Source organism: Eumetopias jubatus, unplaced genomic scaffold, assembly GCF_037043125.1.
Source record: "Eumetopias jubatus isolate StellerSeaLion01/CBP00866 unplaced genomic scaffold, mEumJub1_p1.0 scaffold_17, whole genome shotgun sequence".
NCBI classification, from domain to species: Eukaryota; Metazoa; Chordata; class Mammalia; order Carnivora; family Otariidae; genus Eumetopias; species Eumetopias jubatus.
Genome location: NW_028274823.1, coordinates 67,549,526 through 67,572,485, shown reverse-complemented (window position 1 = coordinate 67,572,485; position 22,960 = coordinate 67,549,526). Strand labels below are relative to the sequence as shown.

The 22,960-nt window shown below is 41.2% G+C and overlaps 1 protein-coding gene across 1 annotated transcript in view; it reads right to left on the bottom strand.

The window, feature by feature from the left end:
• CCDC6 (coiled-coil domain containing 6) overlaps positions 1-22,960 on the bottom strand; it is a 119,042-nt gene that overhangs the window by 47,866 nt on the left and 48,216 nt on the right. The window contains exon 2 of the mRNA XM_028123989.2: positions 18,835-18,984. Within this exon, the coding sequence (XP_027979790.1) occupies positions 18,835-18,984 (150 nt within the window). The remainder of the gene's footprint in view (positions 1-18,834; positions 18,985-22,960) is intronic.

Sequence of the window (22,960 nt, the reverse complement as noted above, 5' to 3'; positions counted from 1 at the left end):
GGCAATTAATAACAAAAGCAAAGAAACACATTGACAACAATACAATAATAGTGGGGGACTTTAACACCCCCCTGACTGAAATGGACAGATCATCTAAGCAAAAGATCAACAAGGAAATAAAGACTTTAAATGACACACTGGACCAAATGGACTTCACAGACATATTCAGAACATTCCATCCCAAAGCAAAGGAATACACATTCTTCTCTAGTGCCCATGGAACATTCTCCAGAATTGATCACATCCTAGGTCACAAATCAGGTCTCAACCGGTACCAAAAGATTGGGATTATTCCCTGCATATGTTCAGACCACAATGCTTTGAAACTAGAACTCAATCACAGGAGGAAAGTTGGAAAGAACTCAAATACATGGAGATTAAAGAGCATCCTACTAAGGAATGAATGGGTCAACCAGGAAATATAAGAAGAATTAAAAAAATTCATGGAAACCAATGAAAATGAAAACACAACTGTTCAAAACCTTTGGGATACAGCAAAGGCAGTCCTGAGAGGAAAGTATATAGCAATACAAGCCTTTCTCAAGAAACAAGAAAGGTCTCAAATACACAACCTAACCCTACACCTAAAGGAGCTGGAGAAAGAACAGCAAAGAAAGCCTAAACCCAGCAGAAGAGAAATAATAAAGATCAGAGCAGAAATCAATGAAATAGAAACCAAAAGAATAGTAGAACAGATCAACAAAACTAGGAGCTGGTTCCTTGAAAGAATTAACAAGACTGATAAACCCCTGGCCAGACTTATCCAAAAGAAAAGAGAATTCACCCAAATCAACAAAATCATGAATGAAAGAGGAGAGATCACAACCAACACCAAAGAAATACAAACAATTACAAGAACATATTATAAGCAACTACATGCCAGCAAATTAGATGACCTGGAAGAAATGGGTGCATTCCTAGAGATGTATCAACTAACAAAAGTGAACCAGGAAGAAATAGAAAACCTGAACAGACCTATAACCACTAAGGAAATTGAAGCAGTCATCAAAAATCTCCCAACAAACAAAAGCCCAGAGCCAAATGGCTTCCCAGGGGAATTCTATCAGACATTTAAAGAAGAATTAATACCTGTTCTCCTGAAACTGTTCCAAAAAATAGAAATGGAAGGAAATCTTCCAAACTCATTTTATGAGGCCAGCATTACCTTGATCCCCAAACCAGAGAAAGACCCCATCAAAAAGGAGAACTACAGACCAATATCCTTGATGAACATGGATGCAAACATTCTCACCAAAATACTAGCCAATAGGGTCCAACAGTACATTAAAAGGATTATTCACCATGACCAAGTGGGATTTATCCCTGGGCTGCAAGGCTGGTTCAACATCCGCAAATCAATCAACGTGATACAATACATTAACAAAAGAAAGAACAAGAATCATATGATCCTCTCAATAGATGCAGAAAAAGCATTTGACAAAGTACAGCATCCTTTCTTGATCAAAACTCTTCAGAGTATAGGGACAGAGGGTACATACCTCAGTATCATAAAAGCCATCTATGAAAAACCTACAGCCAATATCATTCTCAATGGGGAAAAGCTGAGAGCTTTCCCCCTAAGGTCAGGAACACAGCAGGGATGTCCACTATCACCACTGCTATTCAACATAGTATTAGAAGTCCTAGCCACAGCAATCAGACAACAAAAAGAAATCAAAGGCATCCAAATCGGCAAAGAGGAAGTCAAACTCTCACTCTTTGCAGATGATACACTGTATGTGGAAAACCCAAAAGACTCCACCCCAAAACTGCTAGAACTCATACAGGAATTCAGTCAAGTAGCAGGATATAAAATCAATGCACAGAAATCAGTGGCATTCCTATACACTAACAACAAGACAGAAGAGAAAGAAATTAAGGAGTCGATCCCATTTACAATTGCACCCAAAACCATAAGATACCTAGGAATAAATTTAACCAAAGAGGCAAAGGATCTGTACTCAGAAAACTATAAAATACTCATGAAAGAAATTGAAGAAGACACAAAGAAATGGAAAAACGTTCCATGCTCATGGATTGGAAGAACCAACATTGTGAGGATGTCAATGCTACCTAGAGCAATCTACACATTCAATACAATCCCCATCAAAATACCATCCACTTTTTTCAAAGAAATGGAACAAATAATCCTAAAATTTGTATGGAACCAGAAGAGACCCCGAATAGCCAGAGGAATGTTGAAAAAGAAAAGCAAAGCTGGTGGCATCACAATTCCGGACTTCCAGCTCTATTACAAAGCTGTCATCATCAAGACAGTATGATACTGGCACAAAAACAGACACATAGATCAATGGAACAGAATCGAGAGCCCAGAAATGGACCCTCAACTCTATGGTCAACTCATCTTTGACAAAGCAGGAAAGAATGTCCAATGGAAAAAATACAGTCTCTTCAACAAATGGTGTTGGGAAAATTGGACAGCCACATGCAGAAGAATGAAACTGGACCACTTCCTTACACCACACACAAAAATAGACTCCGAATGGTTGAAAGACCTAAACGTGAGACAGGAGTCCATCCAAATCCTAAAGGAGAACACAGGTAGCAACCTCTTCGACCTCAGCTGCAGCAACTTCTTCCTAGAAACATTGCCAAAAGCAAGGGAAGCAAGGGCAAAAATGAACTATTGGGATTTCATCAAGATAAAAAGCTTTTGCACAGCAAAAGAAACAGTCCACAAAACCAAAAGACAACCGACAGAATGGGAGAAAATATTTGCAAATGACATATCAGATAAAGGGCTAGCATCCAAAATCTATAAAAGAACTTATCAAACTCAACACCCAAAGAACAAATAATCCAATCAAGAAATGGGCAGCAGACATGAACAGACATTTTTCCAAAGAAGACATCCAAATGGCCAACAGACACATGAAAAAGTGCTCAACATCACTCGGCATCAGGGAAATCCAAATCAAAACCTCCATGAGATACCACCTCACACCTGTCAGAATGGCTAAAATTAACAAGTCGGGAAACGACAGATGTTGGTGGGGATGTGGAGAAAGGGGAACCCTCCTACACTGTTGGTGGGAATGCAAGCTGGTGCAGCCACTCTGGAAAACAGTAGGGAGGTTCCTCAAACAGTTGAAAATACAGCTACCATATGATCCAGCAATTGTACTACTGGGTATTCACCACAAAGATACAAATGTAGGGATCCGAAGGGGTACGTGCACCCCAATGTTTATAGCAGCAATGTCCACAACAGCCAAACTGTGGAAAGAGCCAAGATGTCCATCGACAGATGAATGGATACAGAAGATGTGGTGTGTATATATATATATATATATATATATATATATATATATATATACATACATAATGTAATATTATGCAGCCATCAAAAGGAATGAGATCTTGCCATTTGCAATGACGTGGATGGAACTGGAGGGTGTTATGCTGAGTGAACTAAGTCAATCAGAGAAAGACATGTATCATATGACCTCACTGATATGAGGAATTCTTAATCTCAGGAAACAAACTGAGTGTTACTGGAGAGGTTGGGGGTGGGAGGGATGGGGTGGCTGGGTGATAGACATTGGGGAGGGTATGTGCTACGGTGAGCGCTGTGAATTGTGCAAGACTGTTGAATCACAGATCTGTACTTCTGAAACAAATAATGCAAGATATGTTAAGAAAAAAGAAAAAGAAGAAGATAGCAGGAGGGGAAGAATGAAGGGGAGTAAGTCAGAGGGGGAGAGGAAACATGAGAGACGATGGACTCTGAAAAACAAACTGAGGGTTCTAGAGGGGAGGGGGGTGGGGGGATGGGTTAGCCTGGTGATGGGTTTTAAGGAGGGCACGTTCTGCTTGGAGCACTGGGTGTTATGCACAATGAATCATGGAACACTACATCAAAAATTAATGATGTAATGTATGGTGATTAACGTAACAATAAAAAATTAAAAAAAGAAAAAAAATGAAACACACAGTTGTATGTACATATCTAAGAGGACACTGCTCCCTAATTTTACCTTCAAAACCATTTCTTCAGGCAGCACGGTATACCACATTCTTCATATGCGTTAGGCAGGCATGATCACCCCCATTTTCTATGTGACAAAAGAGGTGACCAAGATAATTCAGCTGGAAGGTGGCAGAGTCTGGGACCCACATCCTGCTCTGAACCCCAAGCCAGCGTTCTCCCACCGGATCCTGAGCAAACCTTAGAGGAATCAACTTCAGACTCCTCTAGTGTCCAGTGCACGCCTGGCGTTTAAAAAGTCACATGACCAAACACAGACAACAGTAATCCATGTGTGCTCGACTGGAGGATGTGGTCTTTTTGTAAACCCTGCATATGGTGTGATTAGCCGGCCCTGAGCAACCTCCACATGGCTGCACCGAACCCTCTCCACACTGGACACAATCCCACTGCTCTGTAAGCAAGCACATTCTTGGTTAAAAAAAAAAAAAAAAAAAGTTTAAAATCTGACATAGTCTTCTAACAATGGAAATGTTGACTAAACAGATGCTGGCTTTCCACCAACTGTTTTTGATGTGCAACTCCAAAAAAAGCTGGTCAACCTTGCAGGGACCCAGAAAAAAAAGCAGATGCGAGGAGGTGCTTACAGTGACAAGTCTATTTTTAGCTCGCTCCTTAAAACTCAGGTTCTGCAAGATCAAGCAGTAATTAAAAGACATAAGAGAAATGGACAGAGAACAAGAAGAGCCCTGCCATTTCAGACACAAAAGACCCCGACAGGACAAATATCACTCATGAGGAAAAAAACAGCAAAGCATGCACATCTCCACCTAACATTTTTATTCTATAAACATTATCTGTGTGTCTTCTATCTGTAGGTCCTGCCTTAGACATAGGTGACTTTAGTGAAGATATTATCCTTGCCCTAAAACAGTTTATGGACACTAAGCTTAAATGGTATCTACTGGTTTTAGAAAAATGAACTTTAGTTTTAAAACCTTTAGACGCTTTGCAAAGTCTTTTTTTTAAATTAGTTGTTTTCCAATATGTTTTCAACTGCTGCCATGTTGATTTGAAAGAATACCCCCCCTTTTTTTTTTTAAGCATTATTCCTCTGCCCTGAGGTTAATTAAAACAATAAAGGATGCAATCTAACGTTGAAAAATGTCTGGCCCACAATGCCGCATTTGTCACAGAATGTCAATCTGAGAAAATGTAAGGCTGTCATGGGTTTACAGGAAAATATTCCTATTTAGACAGATGGTCTATATTGTCAATATCTGATTAGGTATTTCCTTTAACAACACAGATTAAACTAGTAATAAAAGCCATAAAAGCTCTCCATTTTAAGAGGCTTTTTCCTCTCAAAAGCTCTCCCTGAGGAGAATTTGATGGTAAAGCTGCTGTTACCATAACTTAAGTAAGGTCCCCGGGTTACACTAACCCATTTGGAAAAGATCAAGCCATCCTGGGATCTGTTTGCCGAAGATTCACAATGTTCGCCATCCCCTAAGGACAGCTTTGCTGCCTGCTTTGTTCTGCCATCTCGCAGGTGACAGGAAATTTTGGAGCAGAGCATGTAGTTTTGGAACAGAACACTAGAAGTAGAAAACAGGGTTCTTCCTTGGAACAAAGAAACCACCAATACAAAGAGAAACACAGAGAGAAATACAGAAACACCCCCCCCTTCAAATCCTCAGAGAATGAAGATGAGCAAGAGGGAGGTGGCAGAGCAAGGAAGGGATCTTGAGAAACTAACCACCACAGAGTTTACCCGAGGAAAATTCAGAAATTGTTTTAAACAGATACCATGTAAATTCAAGCCACTCAGCCCCAATGGAGCTTGAACCGACATCCTGAATCCACCTGCCTGTGTTAAAGCTGTAGCTCATGAAATCACAAACAAAAACCCTAAAGGGAGCCTGACTTAGGCTGACAAAAGACCAGCTATCAGAAATAAACTCCAGTTTCAGTGGCATCTTCAAGTGGGCACAAAATTCAAGGCATGATTTTAAATTTCTAATCAAAGGCCTTAACACTTTATAAGCAATTTTATATTTTTAAAAGATTTTATTTGACAGAGAGAGAGAGAGAGAGAGATCACAAGTAGGTAGAGCGGCAGAGGGAGAGGGAGAAGCGGGCCCCCCGCTGAGCAGGGAGCCCAATGCAGGGCTTGATCCCAGGACCCTGAGATCATGACCTGAGCCGAAGGCAGATGCTTAACCAACTAAACCACCCAGGCACCCCTTTATGAGCAATTTTAAATGTTCCAAGAAGGTCTGTGATCCTGAACTAGAACAAAAAAATCAAACTGAGAAGTAAATAGCCAAGCAAATTCTATTAATGTGTTCATGTGTTCACCTTAAATATATCTAAAGAAAAATGCTTAGGTAGATCAAAATTTTTTTAATCAGAATTTTCTATAAATACACCTTATGAAGTCAATCACAAAGATTATGAAACATAGTTTTTATAACTCCTACTTGTGCAATATATTAACATTAACAAAAAAACCCCGTAGAATGGAAATTATGTTATATAACAGATGATCCACTGGCAACACATTTTTGATGGAATTAGGGTTATATGAATAAAGGCTCCTTAGGATTCAGCATCAAAAAAAAAATCAACATAGCTGAGAAAGCCATAAGCAAAGATACAAACTGTAAACCTATAAAATTCTAAGTACTAAATCTTGAGCATTTTGTTCCTTTATCCACTCATTATATACTGAGCCCAAAAGCAAACTTCCAGCCCAATACAAAATACAAGTATAATATTACTTTGATCAAAAACAGGCTAGCATCAAACACTCATTAACTGCCATCTTTTTTATAATTTACAAAGGCTTTCTGTGAACCAGGCCTCTTACATAAGGGATTCAAGAACTCTTCACTGAGTAATTCTCTCTAGCAGGTAGACACACTGAAAACCGTTCACCTGCGAGAACCACCACAGGTGCACATGTAGGCTGGCTGCTGAGCCAGGCCTCCCACCCAGCATGCAGCAGGTTTGCCAAATCCCAGTCTGGGCGAAGTGTGTGTGCAAGTCTGGGTTTGTTGTCGATCCAGCCGATGCCAAGCGAGGCAAGCCTTCCAGCCACCAGCCCCACAACCCAGTTTTTCATGCAACTTCTGAATAAGCCCAAGATGCTCCCACCTCAGTTCTCACTAGTTCACGCTAATATTTCTCCCTGTGTACTTACCACCCAGTCCTGCAACTGATCGCCTTGGTTTACTGACAACCACCAAGGACTAGAACTACCTGCACCTGGACCAAGTAGAGACCGCCCCCACAGGACAATAACTACATTAAGTCACTGGGTCGTCAAAAACAATTAGGTTATTCATATAAGCTCTGCAAAAAAGTTCAAAACTATCTCTTACAACACTGAGTCTTTTATGAACCAACTTTTCAACCGCTCTACTGAGCAGCCTGAGCAGAAAGACAGCCTCCCACTTCAAATCCATTATATCACCACTAAATGCCTCTTGGGCCCACACTTATTCCCACCTCCAAACCCCTTCTGTTAGTGGTACCATTATTCTCAATCAACACTTCACAGCTCATCAGTTACCAATTGGCAGTAAGTCAGCCTCCCTAACAGCTGTCAAACCACCCTCTTCTTCCTGTGCTCATGGCCCCAATCTAGTTCAAGTCTTTCATTCTTCTTCACCGGGCCACTGCCAAAACCTCCTAATGGATCTCCCCAGATCCCATATAGGTCATCCTGGCAGACAAAGCCTAATACTTCAGTACTCCACTCAAAACCCTTCACGGGCTCCCTACCACTTGCAAAGGTGTAACATGCCAATGCATGACATTCAAGTCCTTCCACGACCCAATCCCTCTACAAGTTTCCCAGGCTTTCCTCGTGCTATTTCACACTCTGCTCAAGTGACAGTCTAAGGTTTGCAAACCTAAAAGCCTTCAGGGTCCAGACATCTAGCAAAGAAGGGATGGGTCTCAGCACAGGGAGTGGCTGTAACTGTGGTTAAAGGCAAAGTTCAAGACTCTTTTCCTAAAAAATAAATTTAAAAAACTGAAACCCATCATGCTGGGCAAACACTTCTAGAGACCACTCTGGTCCAGGGGCTTACAGACTGCAAGCTCTGCTAGTCACATGGGAGCACCGTAACACCAGCAGCTGTGCACCCGTGGCCCCACAGCCCTGATCACGCTGCACCCTCTGGTACAGTGCCTGAATCCCTCCCTCCAACCTACTCAAAGTGGGGGACGGCTCAGAAAACATCTTCTATACCTTCCCACATGCCCTCCTCCTCTTCTTCACGCTGTGAGGAGCACACTGTACTTCCCGTGCATTATAATGTCTCGTTCATGGTGTGTTTCTTATGCTATTAGTTACTTCCAAAAGCAGCTGACACTTCAAGGCTCTAGTTACGATGTACCAAGCATTTTTCGGCTGTAATGGCAGATACAATCATCTGCAATTTACAAAGGATGAAACCATAGCTTAGAGAGGTCAAGGACCTGCCCAGAGTCACACAGCTGATGAGCGGTTGAACTAGGGTTAAAACCAAGGTCTCTGCCTTCACGGCCTTTGTCCTTTCCCTGGATGTATGCAGCTACCCTGGGGCCCCGGCATACATCCTCCATCACCCTCACAGGACTGCAAGCTGCACCAATAGCAGCAACCAGTACGTACTGAATTCCACCCCAGATCGTGCAGAAAATGCCTTGTCTGTGCAAATACTGACTGGAGAGATGATAAAAGTCTCACTTCCTTTAGACGGTTTCCCCTCGATGAAACCTCAGGACGAACAGAACACCTAGGCAAGTATCAAGGGTGCCATTACTACATACGTAGTACTCTCAGGTGACCGGCACCAAAATCAAGAAATAGAACATTGCCAGCTCCCTTCCAGATCACAGCCCCCGGTCCCTGAGAGGTCATCGCTCTCCTGATTCTTACTTATGGTAAGAATTCTTTGCATTTTCTTTAGGAAAAACTTTGTTGCCTATATATTTCTAAACATTAGTTTTGCTCGGTTTTGCATTCTTTTTTTGTCTAGCTTCTGCTAATAAACTTGTGATTTCATTCACCCACATTACTGAGTCTAAGAGTATTTTTACTACCTTATAATAACCCGTTGATGAGCACATCACAATTTATCCACTCCATGGACAATGGGTATTTGGGTCACTCTGATGAACAATGCCACAAAAGAACATCCTTCTATACATCTGGCGCACATGTGCACACACTGTGAAATATATCCAGGAGTGAAAGTGCTGAGTCACAGTGAATATTTCCAGTATCATTAGGTAATGCCAAATTGTTCTAAAAGCAGCTGAAACCATATCCATTTTCTGACAGCATACAGAAGACTTCTCTAAGTAATATCTTTGTGGTTTATTTTGCCTTTCTTGGTTACTAACGTGTACTTGTTCATTTGTTTACTGCTCATTTGGCTATCTGCTTATGTGAAGGGTCTGTTCAAGTCTCTATCCATTCTTCTTTGGGACTGTCCATTTTCCTTACTGATTTGTAGTTTTGTGTTGGTTATATAACGTTGCAAATATCTTTTCCCACCCTGTGACTTGTCCTTGCATTCTCTTTACATGATTGCCAATGATATGTCTTTGTTCTTCTCCAAGCATTAACTAATGACAACACTCCCGAATGTCTCTGTTGAGAGAATCTCTGTCCTGCTGCCTATCTGTAATCTCCATGTGGATGTCTAGGCATCTTAACTGAACTTCTGAGCTTAATAAGCATCTTTTCTCTAGCTTACTTTATTGTAAAAATATGGTATGTAATACAAATGTGTTAACTGTTTATGTGATTGGTAAAGCCTCCAGTCAACGGCAGGCTATTAGTGGTTAAGTTTCAGGGGAGCTAGAAGTGATACATAGATTCTGATCGGGGGATGGGGAGGAGGAGTTGGACCCCTAACCCCTGTGCTGTTCAAGGATCACCTGAATTTCATCCTTGAACGTCTAGTACAACCCTCAGTGAAATCGTTTGAGCCTGCAATTCTTTCAGTAGGAAGGGCTGTTTCTCAGATTCAATTTCTCCAGTGGTTAGAAAGCTCAGGTTTTCTAGTTCCTCCTCATCCAGTTATAGAAAGTTATGTTTTTCTAAGAATTTGTCCATTTCATCTAAAATTCCAAACGTATTGCCATATACAATTATTCATGAGTTATTCACTCTCCTTTTGAATGTCTAAAAGAAACGTTGGGATGTGTTTCCCCAAAGATTTCAAGCTTGGTTTTTTTATTTCTTTGAATGCAGTAAGCATGGTTACTTTGGAGTCTATGTCTGTTAAGTCCATTATCTAAAGTATCTGTGAAATCCATTTCTGCTCTTTTGTTTCTACTGGTTTACATCCATGAACTCTATCCCCATGTGCCTGGTTCTCCTTGTGTTCTGGACAACATATTTGAACTTGAATTTTAAGCGAAACTTGTGGCCTAGGATGATGGTATCTTCCTCCAAAAAATTCCATCTTCTTCCGCCAGGAACCAGAAGCCTGGGCCTACCTTAATCCAAAACAAAAGCAAATGCTCTCAGGACAAAAGCAGCCTTGGGAGCTGCGGTCTTCTCAATTCCCACCTCCCCCAGGGCACAGGCCTGCAGGCCTTCCCCATCTTGTTAGTTCTTCATGCTTTTTTCAAAAATTTAAAAGCATTCTGTCTAGCTTTTATTTATCCTCAGTGAGGTTTATCTGGATTATCTCATCTGTCATTTTCTAACAGGGAAGGCAGGTGTAACTTTTGCAAGGGAATAGCTAGGTCCTTCCAGAAAATTATTTTTTAAATGTTATTTTCTTAACAGCATCCTCAACCTCGAGGACAAGCCCTCACTTCGGAGCAGATGGCTCCAGTACATTGGGTTTCCCATCCACCCAGAATACCTAACGGGCTATGTTTTTGTTTCCTGTATCCCCCAGAACATGATGGTGCTGAAAGCATTAATGCCTTTAGAGAAATCTGGTTAGGAGGAAAATTTTTAAAAGATGCCCCACAAATGGGGTGCCTGGGTGGCTCAGTCATTAAGCATCTGCCTTCAGCTCAGGTCATGATCTCAGGGTCCTGGGATCGAGCCCCGCATCGGGCTCCCTGCTCGGCAGGAAGCCTGTTTCTCCCTCTCCCACTCCCCCTGCTTGTGTTCCCTCTCTTGCTGTCTCTCTCTCTGTCAAATAAATAAAATCTTTAAAAAAAAAGATGCTCCACAAATGAGATCATTTGTGGTCCTCGAGTCGGCCTATCGCACTGACAATCCATTTTGTAAAACCTAGCACTTTCTTCTTCTGAAGACTTCTGAGAGAGTGTTCAGCCCAAAGAAAGAACTCATTCTAACTTGAGACATTACTGTGAATTTAAAGGCCACACCTTTTCTATGAATAAAGACGAAAAAAGGAAAGTAAAGGCAGTTAGCAGCAGGATACAGCTCTGTATTTAAGGTAATTACTGATTGGGTGAACTGTAAACAGTTTTGAAATGAAAGGAGAACCTATCCAAGAAATGCAAAACATGGCAACGTTTATAACTGCAAAGTTTTAAAATCATTTAAAGTGTTTCCAGCGATGGCTAAAGGCTACCTACAGTGGAGCCATCAGTCCTTTACTAACATTCATCTTTTCAACTAGAAATAACAATGCTTACTCCTACCCTGGTGAATAAAGCAAGCTCTACTCTAGCTTCACCTAATTATTTTTAATTTCATTTTCCATCTACTTTTATTTTCCCTCTACCTGTGTTTTCCCACATTTTTTCTTCAGGAAGTCCGCAAGGGAAGCTTGAAAGCCTTTACTCTTGCCCTTACATTTTTGGGAGTCCATACTGGTACATCCGATCTAGGCCTAATGTCAACACACATACGCACACTTGGAAAGAAACTCCATGACTTCTTAAGACTAAACAACTGCATCAAGTTTATTGTGTTTTCTAATCGTAATGCAAATTGTGCTGGAGAGAGATTTTTGGCAGGCTACTAAACAGGAAAATTCTGGCTCATCATTTGGCCTCTGGAGGCTGCATCATTTAAAATGCATTAAAAACATCCTGGGAGCCCTTTGCAGATGTATCAGGAACACAGTGTATAAAGCCCCTTTCCTTGCTCCATGAAAAGAAACAAAGAACAGACAAAGCTGAAGTTCAGATAATTTGTAATAAAAACAATACACACACACACAAACAACCCTCTGACCCAACTGTTCTGTAAGCTATAGGTAATGGCAAATTTTTCAGACCTGCATTAATGGCCCTGAAAAAAGCCAAGAGGGCCCAACTGCTCTGGCCACCTTAAGAACATATTTCAAGGTCTCTTCTCCTCTGCCATGGGGAGGGCAGGAACAGTTTTCATCTGAAGGGATGCAATGGCATCCTAGCCTAGGTGCCTTTAAAATTAACTAGAGAGTTTCATCCATATTTCTTGCCCTGACATGCGATTTTGCTGCCTGCACAAACAAGCCTCCTAGGGGCTTAGCAAAGTCGGGGTCAAAGGCAGCCTCAGACTCCGGTGCACATGCTGACACGCTGTGCTCACTGCTCGTGCGTGTGGGCATGCCTGCTACTCAGACCCACAGGCCTCCTGGGGTTGGGGAAGCATCCACTCCAGAAAGCCGCATCCATTAAGATGATGCTGGAAGGAGAAACTGCTTCTCTGGAATTGAGGGGAGGAGAAGAAAAGGGGGCATGAAGCGGTATGCCTTTGTCTGCATGAATAGGCAGATTCAGGGACTCACTCAAATTATACCTCTCGGTTTTACTCCTGTGCAAACCGAGGTGGAAGAATGTTACTGCCGTATGCTGTCCTCCCGCACTGTGTGGCTGTCCAACCTCTGGTAGTGGCAGCTTCTGCAGCGGTATCTGCCCTCCCCTCCCTTCCTCTCCTCTCTGTCCGTCATCTTTCCACGGATGTGAGGGAGCATCAACTATATGCATTCCAGAAGGCATGCTAACCTCAGGGACCAAGTCAGTAACAATAAAGCCATGCCACTAAACAAGACATCCAGAAGACTTTTATTCTTAAGTCCTCTGAATCATCAATAAGAATATGCCCTCCCCTCTGGAAAACAGCATGGAGGTTCCTCAAAAAGTTGAAAATAGAGCTACCATACAATCCAGCAATTGCACTACTGGGTATTTACCACAAAGATACAAACGTAGGGATCCGAAGGGGTACATGCACCCCGATGTTTATAGCAGCAATGTCCACAATAGCCAAATTATGGAAAGAGCCAAGATGTCTATCGACAGATGAATGGATAAAGAAGAAGTGGTATATATACACAATGGAATATTATGCAGCCATCAAAAGGAATGAGATCTTGCCATTTGCAACGACGTGGATGGAACTGGAAGGTGTTATGCTGAGCGAAATAAGTCAATCAGAGAAAGACATGTATCATATGACCTCACTGATATGAGGAATTCTTAATCTCAGGAAACAAACCGAGGGTTGCTGGAGTGGTGGGGGGGTGGGAGGGATGGGGTGGCTGGGTGATAGACATTGGGGAGGGTATGTACTATGGTGAGTACTGTGAATTGTGTAAGACTGTTGAAACACAGATCTGTACCTCTGAAACAAATAATACATTATATGTTTAAAAAAAAAAAAAGAAGATAGTAGGAAGGGAGAAATGAAGGGGGGGAATGGGGGGGAGACGAACCATGAGAGACTATGGACTCTGAGAAACAAACTGAGGATTCTAGAGGGGAGGGGTGGGGGGGGGATGGGTTAGCCTGGTGATGGGTATTAAAGAGGGCACATTCTGCATGGAGCAGTGGGTGTTATACGCAAACAATGAATCGTGGATCACCACATCAAAAACTAATGATGTAATGTATGGTGATTAACATAACACAATAAAATAAAATTAAAAAAAAGAATACGTCCTCCCATAAGGACATAATAATCTCTATCATAGTTATAGTAGCATTATTTTCCGAGGACCAGATCCAATTTCAAATGTGAATCAAAAGTACAAAATCATTAACCTATTTGTTATTTTAAGGTCTAAAATTTAAAAGTTGGATTAGATTAAAAAGATTCAGAGATATATGTAATACCCAGTACCCTTCTTATCTCAGTCCTGTTCCAGGGTTTTAAAAAAAGAAAAAGTATTCATTAACTCTTGGCAGCAGTACTGGCTGAGAGAAGATTGCAGACAAGAACAGGACTTCCCAAAGAGCAGGAAGTAAACTTGATGCATCAGGCTTACATAAAAGCTAAGTGAAAAAAATCCATGACTGGGGCACCTAGGTGGCTCAGTCGTTACGTGTCTGCCTTTGGCTCAGGTCGCAATCCCAAGGTCCTGGGATAGAGCCCCGCATCGGACTCCCTGCTCGGCGGGAAGTCTGCTTCTCCCTCTCCCACTCCCCCTGCTTGTGTTCCCTTTCTCACTGTCTCTGTCAAATAAATTAAAAAAAAAAAAAAGCCACAACTGCTAAAAACCACTATCAATCTCAGGAATGTCAGGCCTTCCAGTTGGCACTGGTGATTGGTAGTTAACAGGGGAGTTAGGCATAATTATTAAAAAAAAAAAAAAAAAAGTTTTAAGACTGAGGACCAGTGGAATAAATCATATCAAGACTGACAAGACAGTTAAGCTAATCATTAGAGCATTTGGATAATACTAGTTCTTAATGATCTGAGCATTCCAGAATCTTCTATCACCTGCAAATGCGCCCAAGTCCGCAGTGGGCTTCAGTGCACTGAGCTCCTTGACAGACACAACTATGAAAGAACTCTGTGCTCTCAAAGCCAGTGACACAGAAGGTTTCAGAACGTAAGGACAAAACATGCATAAGAATTTTTAAACTTCCTTTTTAGGAAATAAGACATTTCTAATTACAAAAGTAATGCATGTTGCTTTTACAAAAGGAGAAGGAAAGGGATATAAGAACTCTCACATAACCCATAAGTTCGGCACCCAAGTATAACTACAACTAACGTTTTGGAAAACAGTCTTTTAGACGTATTTCCTAATATACGTGTTATAAATCAAAAACTGATGAAGAGGTTGCTTACAAAACATTTCTTGTAAATTTTAATTATAAATTATGGTTAAATACAACTTGTCTTTGAGGCATTCCAGAGCTGAATTTAGTTCTGATGCCGGCTTACTAGGTTCTTCTCAGGACAGTTCTCAATCAGATAATCAATCCCATGGCTCAAAAGGATGCAGATTTTTCAGACAAGTTTTCATAAAATGAAAGTATAATTTTCTGGCTACCCAATGTATATATACAAAAGCAAGAGAAAAAGCATGCTTTCTGTGTGTTGTTTCAGTGATATTAACATATTTGAAAATATATGAGCTATCTCCCAAACTTGATCTGTTAGGACAAAAGGATTTCCTTCTGTCCATGCTTAAATAAACTTCCATTTTTAAAGGTATTAGATAGGGGCACCTGGGTGGCTCAGTCGTTAAGCATCTGCCTTCAGCTCAGGTCATGATCTCAGGGTCCTGGGATTGAGCCCCACATTGGGCTCCGTGCTCAGCAGGAAGCCTGCTTCTCCCTCTCCCACTCACCCTTGATTGTGTTCCCTCTCTTGCTGTGTCTCTCTGTGTCAAATAAATAAATAAAATCTTTTAAAAAAATAAAGGTATTAGATACAAGTTCCATCATGGCAGATGAAAAAGGAAGCGTCTCCTCCACAGCAATAATCTCTATTTGTCTCAAACCCAAAGAATTCCTTTGAAATGCACATAAAAGCATGTCCAATCACTATGAGAGATAACAGTCAAAGTGTGGTGACAAAACCAAAATTGTTCTACAAATAGCCTCTCAGTGGCCTTTGGGTGGAAAACATTAACCAAACACTTTCCCGGTGAACAGGTCGATTCAGTCATTTGTCAATTAGGGACACTCGCATGAGGTTTTTCTTGCAGGCTTTTCAAAAAAAGGTCTATCTAGAAGCACCATCTTAGAGAGCCATATTAAAGTGATTACACCATTAGAAAAAGTCTATTGGTACCAATTACTCTAAAAAGCCTCCAGATGGAGATCCGTTCTTCCACACTGGGTGGCAGAAAATGTGAGCCTTCCACAAAGGACTGGCTGAAGTCCTTGAGGCAAGCCTGGGGGGTGGAGGTGGGCACCACAGGGTGGCAGCCTTCTTCCCCACTTTTGTCCCAGCTCTCTCCAACTGACCAAAACCAGAGGAGGGCTTTGGGGGTACTCACCCCAAAATGGTATGCTGTGATACCTAATGTCTAACGTGAGAGATCACCTATCACACCACAGAACAGACATAGCTCTAGAACCTGCCAGAACCTCTAGAACATGTCAACCTCAAACTCTCCGACATCCGTCTCCTTTCAAGAGCCTAAGAACCAGGAAGGGGGATGGTGAGTCACTGCTTAATGGGTACAGAGTCTGGTTTTCAAGAAGTTCCGGGGATGAATAGTGGTGATGGCTGCACAACAGCATACTTAATGCCACTGAATTATACACTCAAAAGTGGCAGAAATGGCAAATTTTGTGTTATGGTTATTTTGCTACAATGTATGCATGTGTATGTGGTGTGTGTATACATATATATATATAAATATTTATAGCCTAAGAACCACACTGGGATTCGTGAGAGATTGTCTCACACGTGCTGATCATTCATTCGTCCAGATTGTGCAAGTCAGACCACAAACGAGCTACAGTCTCACCAAGAGCTCCCCCAACAACAGAATCATACCTTCATACAGTATCCTTTGTTTTAACAGAGGGCAGACCTAAGACTTGGCCATGTGGGGACTATTGCTACACGTTATATACTACTTTCAGCAAAAACAATTTATTGCATTGTTCAGTTCGTATCTTCTTCAATCTCTTGAGAAAGAGCCAACATGCCCCTCAGTTTTTAATATATGAAAAAATTTTTTCTCCTGACCAAGTAAAACTACTTTTTTAAATGTAAGAATTATGGAAAAAAAAAAAAAAAACACTCTATTTCTCCAGGTTATAGCTTTATTTATAGGAATGTTCAGAACTTTAAGTTCAAGCTTTCTTACGCCAAGTGTATTATCATAACTAACTTCCTTTTCTGCTGCACATGGCTCTTATGTTCTCACTCTTATTTAGTGTCTTATTTTAAGGAACATCAATGTCTTTGGGGAAAAGGTGGGTTATGATAACAAACTACACACAACACAACCACTCACAATGAAGATGAGTCTTTATAGAGAAAAGGAACATGACTAGGTTTTGGTAGCTTTATAAATTATTTGGTAAAAGACTCTAAATACTAATAACCATTTAAGTTGAAAACAAAAAACATTTCTTGCAGGGTTAAAAATTAGGGCACCGGGGGTGCCTGGGTGGCTCAGTTGGTTAAGCGACTGCCTTCGGCTCAGGTCATGATCCTGGAGTCCCAGGATTGAGTCCCGCATCAGGCTCCCTGCTCAGCAGGGAGTCTGTTTCTCCCTCTGACCCTCCCCCCTCTCATGCTCTCTCTCTCATTCTCTCAAATAAATAAATAAAATCTTTAAAAAAAAAAGAAAAAAATTAGGGCACCTGATTACACACTCAACTTGGAAGAACAAACCGCAATTGTATCCCTATAGTTCTAGAAGCAACATGCAGAGTAAGTGGTCTGATGCTGTCGCGGTGAAAGGGAGCCAAAGGTCAGACAACCTCCTCCCCTTTTCTTCCTCTAAATCGGAATGCACACAAGTCCATAAAGAGTTTCCACACAGAAACTCTGTCATAAATCTCTGCTGAACAGTAATGCCTGGCTACCTCTCTTCTTCACATTTCAACAGCCACCATCTAAATCATACTTTGTGCAAGAGAGTAACAGTATCTTTATTCAGTAATTAGGTAAAAAAATGAGAATGAAAGAAACATCTTTCTTTGTTTGGCCCTTTGGCCCTCGTTGTCTGGACCACTGTACGGTCTTAACACCACAGTTTCTACCCCAGAGCTCCTGCCTTCTCTTACAGGACTGTCTTTATTGGAAGGTAAGAAAAGGATTTAGGAAGTTTTTTAAAAGCCTCAAGTATCCTTTTATTATAACCTCCCTAAAATGTATTCTTCAACCAAATCAATGAATGGAGTGGTTAGCGATGCCCCTGAAACGAAAGATACAAGGGAATGCATCTACCTCTCTTAGTCACCTGACAAAGTGGAATTACTTGTCCTCCTGGCATAATTCTTTACCTGCTCATGATCTTGGATAAGCTGTGGTATATAATGAAAACTTAATATTCCATTTATTCTTAAGTTCACATTAAGTGACCCACAAAATATTTGCCCTAAAACAAATTTTACTTTTGTAATTTACTAGTAAGCTTTGGGGGGGGGGACCTCTAAATTAGAAAAAAATCAAACCTTTCCTATATGTTTTATGTTGTGCCTTCTATAAACTATTAGTGATTAATGTTAAGTTATAATAGCTGTCTGATATTTGTTCAGTAACATATTACTCACCCATCTGAACATACCTGATTGCCTGTAATTTTAATGACAGATCATAGATATATTTTCCCCCCAAATTGACATTTCACTTTATGTAATCAAATTTAAGTGCAAAAGACCCACTTCTGTTGCAAAAATGTTTATGTATTCATTATAGACCGAACGTAAGAGGAGAAAGAAGTCCCACATTTAGTGTTAATCCTCATATTTCCAAAACACTACATATAGCAATTACTCCTGTGGTAAGGCTTCAGGCTCATCAGCAACTCTGTAAGGTGCTCACAGCATAAAATATCTTCCCTTACCTAAGCAGATGAGTCACAGAGCCAGAGTCTTGAGTATTACATCGCTGCCATCTTTACCTGCTATTTTTAATCTCCAAAGAACTTTAGCTACAACCTCATCAGCAAATGTTTCAAGCAAAGTGCTCTATCAAAGTAATTTCTTCCTAGAGAGGAAAACAGGCAGGGAAGATGTAAGGGGAGAAAAGATAAATTTACCTGCATCAATTTTCTGGAGAGCTCATTAGTGAGGAATTCTTCTTCTTTCTCATAATTTACAGCAAGGGTTTCTTTCTCCTTCTGCAAAGCCTGGATCTTCTTGAATAAAGTGTTACTGATGAATTCTTCCTCTTGCTCAGCCCTGGCTTGCTGTTTAAAAAAAGGAAAAAAAAAATAAATTAAAAGAGCAACAACAACAACAAAAAATATGTTAAGGAAACAGGAAATTTATTAAAATATAGTTCTTATTTGCAGAGAGGGCACCCATTTTAATGAGATTTCTATTTTTAACTGTGAACCAATGCACCCCAGGATGCATAAACCAGAGGCACTGAGTAGCAACCCTAAAAGCAAATCTGGCTATTCCCCCAAAGGGCCTCCCTGTACTACGCACGGCCCCTCTTCTTAAAGTGATGTTTCAAAGACATTAATTAAAAACTGTTTTACAGTTTTTAGAATCAATCCCAAGGCAATCACTAGACTACAGAGAACTCGTCAGATGGCAGGCAGGTCCAATTCTGGGGTATGTGAATCAATTTGTGGTAACTCTGCAAGTCACTACATCTCAAAGGTTTATAGTTAAAAGATCTAGGTAACATGTTTTACTAAAGCAGAGAAGTTCAACTTGCTTAAAAGTAAACTCATGTCACCTCTTTAGGGTGTTACTGAAAGGGTTTGGATATGCAATTTTAAAAGCAATGCAGATCTACATGGATTCGGTGACATACTCAATGAATAGTGATTGTAAGGAAATATACAAGTGGCTAGAAAGTATTACTGAATTAGCAGGAATCCAACCAGTGAAAAGTAAGGGTGGAGGAAAGGAGTCTTATTTTTTACTTTATTAATTTCCCACCGGGAATTTTTTGGAGGTGAGGCCAAGGACAGGCATAACTGAATTTTAAAAACAGAAGAAAAGAGTGTCAGGATAATTCAACAGAGATGAAAATATTCTTCCATAGCCCCCCCCCCCATGGTATATTTTAACAGAATAAACAGAAAAACCTAACCTTCTTTGAAGGAAATTAATCTTTTCAGAAAAAGAAAACTTGCTTCCAGTGAGCTCAAGTCTACTCAAAGCACTTTTTAAACCACATCATTTTGATGCATTAATCCCAAATAATGCATTCCTGTTTTATCAGCTAAGTCGAAAGAGAAAGAGCTCTATCAATTCCAAGCCACCAGCACCTGTCACTTACAATAATAAGAAAGCCAGAGGGCAGGGGACAAAAGGGCACCAGCACGAAATAATTACCACCTTTTATTGTAAAACCTCTGACAACCACCCCCAAGTCCGGTCGTTTAGATTTCTGTATGTATTCACTTGCTCCCCCAGTGCCCGCGCCCTAACAGCCACAGTTTCTGGGGAGACTGTCCTCTGTGCTCCCCATCTCTGTGGCCAAAAGGAAGCACCCTAGTCCCCAGAACTGCCTGTCAAGTAGTTCTACAAAAGAGAGCCACACAGAGTACTTCAACTGAAAAACAGAGCTACACAAAAAGTGGAAACTTTGGGAGAAGGTCCAGCTCTAGAGTTCTTGAAGAAACTACCTGGGATAGGTCAGGAGAACTGAGCATCTAAGAACACATCTCAGCTAATAAATGCTTCTTTCCATCCAAGAGCACCCAGGGAGAGGTTCCTAGGTTCCAGGTGGCTCCCTCACACCTGGGATTTTGTTACCCCTTCCTAGTGCTCTCCACCAAGGTCCAGAAAATCTGCTGAGGACTGCTGCTTCCCCTCCCCCCTTGAAATGACTCCCCACTCCTCTTTAAAACTCACATCCATCCAGGTGTCAGTACTAGTGCAATAGGCAGGAATCCAAAGTATTTACAGAGGCACACTTGACGCATATATCCAAGCCCGCAATCTGTTCAAGCTACTTGTTTTTCTGCTTTTGACTGACAATGTCCTACATGATTTGATTTCTGATTATCCTAAAAGTTACAGAACAGAAAGGTAGAGAGGGGCTATAATGCTAGTGATTCTACACTTAATTATTCAAAAGGGTGTTCGCCATAAATTATTTTCGTTATCAGGTCAGACTCAACTTCTTAACGTGTGGCCACACGCTCAGTATTTTAGACAAATGGTGTATCTGATCACAAGCAGTAAGAAAGCCAGACTCAGGCTTAGCAGACCACCCTCCCCTTTGCACTGGGGCCTGGAAGTAAGAAGCTGGAAGTAAGGGATAAGCCCTAAGTGTTTGTTCATGGAGCTTCCACCCTACCTCCCCCTTCATCTAACTATTAAGTTACAGGGACAACAGATTTCAGTGTAATATAAAACAGAACTCTGCGATAAAAAGTAGATTTGTTTGCCAGGGGCTGGGGGAGGGGGTTGCGTGGGAGATGGGGAATGACTGCTAATGAGTGCAGGATTTCTTTCTGGGGAGATGAAAATGTTCTGAAATTAGTGCTAACGGTTTACACAACCTTGTGAATATACTAAAAATCAATGAGGTGTACACTTTAAAAGGGTAGATTTTACTGAATGTGAATTATATCTCGATTAAGAAAAAGCACTCTGATAATTAGCAGGGTCTAGATTTCACGAAGCACCTGGTTTCCTTTGCAATTCTTCCCAGAGAAAGCAGCAAAATTTTAAAAGGATGGGGGGCGGGGAGATGTTGAAGAGCACTAGATCTGCTCTAAAGTGCCTTCCCAAGTAAGTGACACATTGCTGGTTGTGAGAGGCTGAGGCTTTCCCTAACAAAATTATTCACGATTTCAGAATAGCCACTTAATTCTAGGCAAAGCCCATTAATGGAAAATGCTGCTCTCAGGACCCCTGAATAACATGCAGAACTACTCTGTGGAGGCTTGTCAAAGCCTAACTTCGTGAGGGGTGGACAGGCCCTCAAACAGACTCCATCAAAGGCCTCCTTCAGCTAAGTTTTTGCCGTGTTTTTGACCGAACCCGGGGCTGTTTGTTATTCTGCCTCCTGCAGCATCTGACACCCAGTGGAAAACCACTGGTAGGACAAAATTCCAGGTCCCCGAAAATGTAAAACCAAGTCCACTCTTTTTCTAACCGGTCACAAATCACCGTAGGAATTAACACATAAACGAGGACAAAAGACAAGATGTTGTATCCAATAGAGCGTCAGAGAAAATTTTTTAAAAGATCAGACAGAGTGGACTGACAAGCAGGGGTAAACCTGATGGTCAGAGGCTGAGCCGAGCGCCACACAAAGCAGTCGGCATCCACCACGCCCCCCCAGCCGCCTCCCATGCCAGGCGCCTCATCCACCCAATGTCAGTGTGAGGCCTGGCTCTTTCTCCCCCTAACTCCAGAACAAGCCTTTTATTTAAGCTGTAAGCAAATGATCCTTCCAATTTATTCCTCCAAAGAAGACAAGAGCCTGGTAGACAGCGGCCTAGGAGCAAATCAGCAAGGCCCTGGCACCATTTGCCAGCATTGGCCGTCAGAAAAGCGGGGGCAGAGGGAGATAAAACAAGATACCATCTCAAATCTCATCAGTTTTATCAACCTACTTCCCTTTTCATCTGAAATGCTTGAAAATTTCAGCATACCTAAAGACATCCAAATTCAAAAATAAAATTGTATTTCCAAAGCTAAATAAATGAATCACGGTTCACCTCTAACTCCATAAACTCTCAAAGAGAAAATGTGAACAAAAAATTAGGAATGCTTTGAAGGAGGAACGCTTTTCTTTGTGTTCTGCCTATGTCTGTAGAGTTGAAGACTGGGACAATCTGGGGAAAAAATTTTAAATGTCTGTAATTATAGCTGCATGTTCAATATTGCTCTAGATGCTGTGTTTAGAAATTGAGCGACTCTTATTCCCCTAGCAATAATCATCTGAGGTCTGTAAATACGAGGACTAGAACAGAAAGCATCTCCATCACTCTCTTTCCCCATCCTATCAAAAATCCAACATTACAAAAAAAGGGAAACAGTAAAGAAATAGGGGAGGGGGCAGGCCAGGAGAAATTTACCAAGTACTCTGGCAAAAATGAACACCAACAAAATCCTTAGAAGAATTATTTTCTCCTGAGTCACCACATATTTAGGCAACCATACTCTGACTGAGCACAATTTTCTGTGAAAGGAAAACACAGCTCGTTCTGACCCACTGCTATGATGACCAGGGCACAAATTTGATAG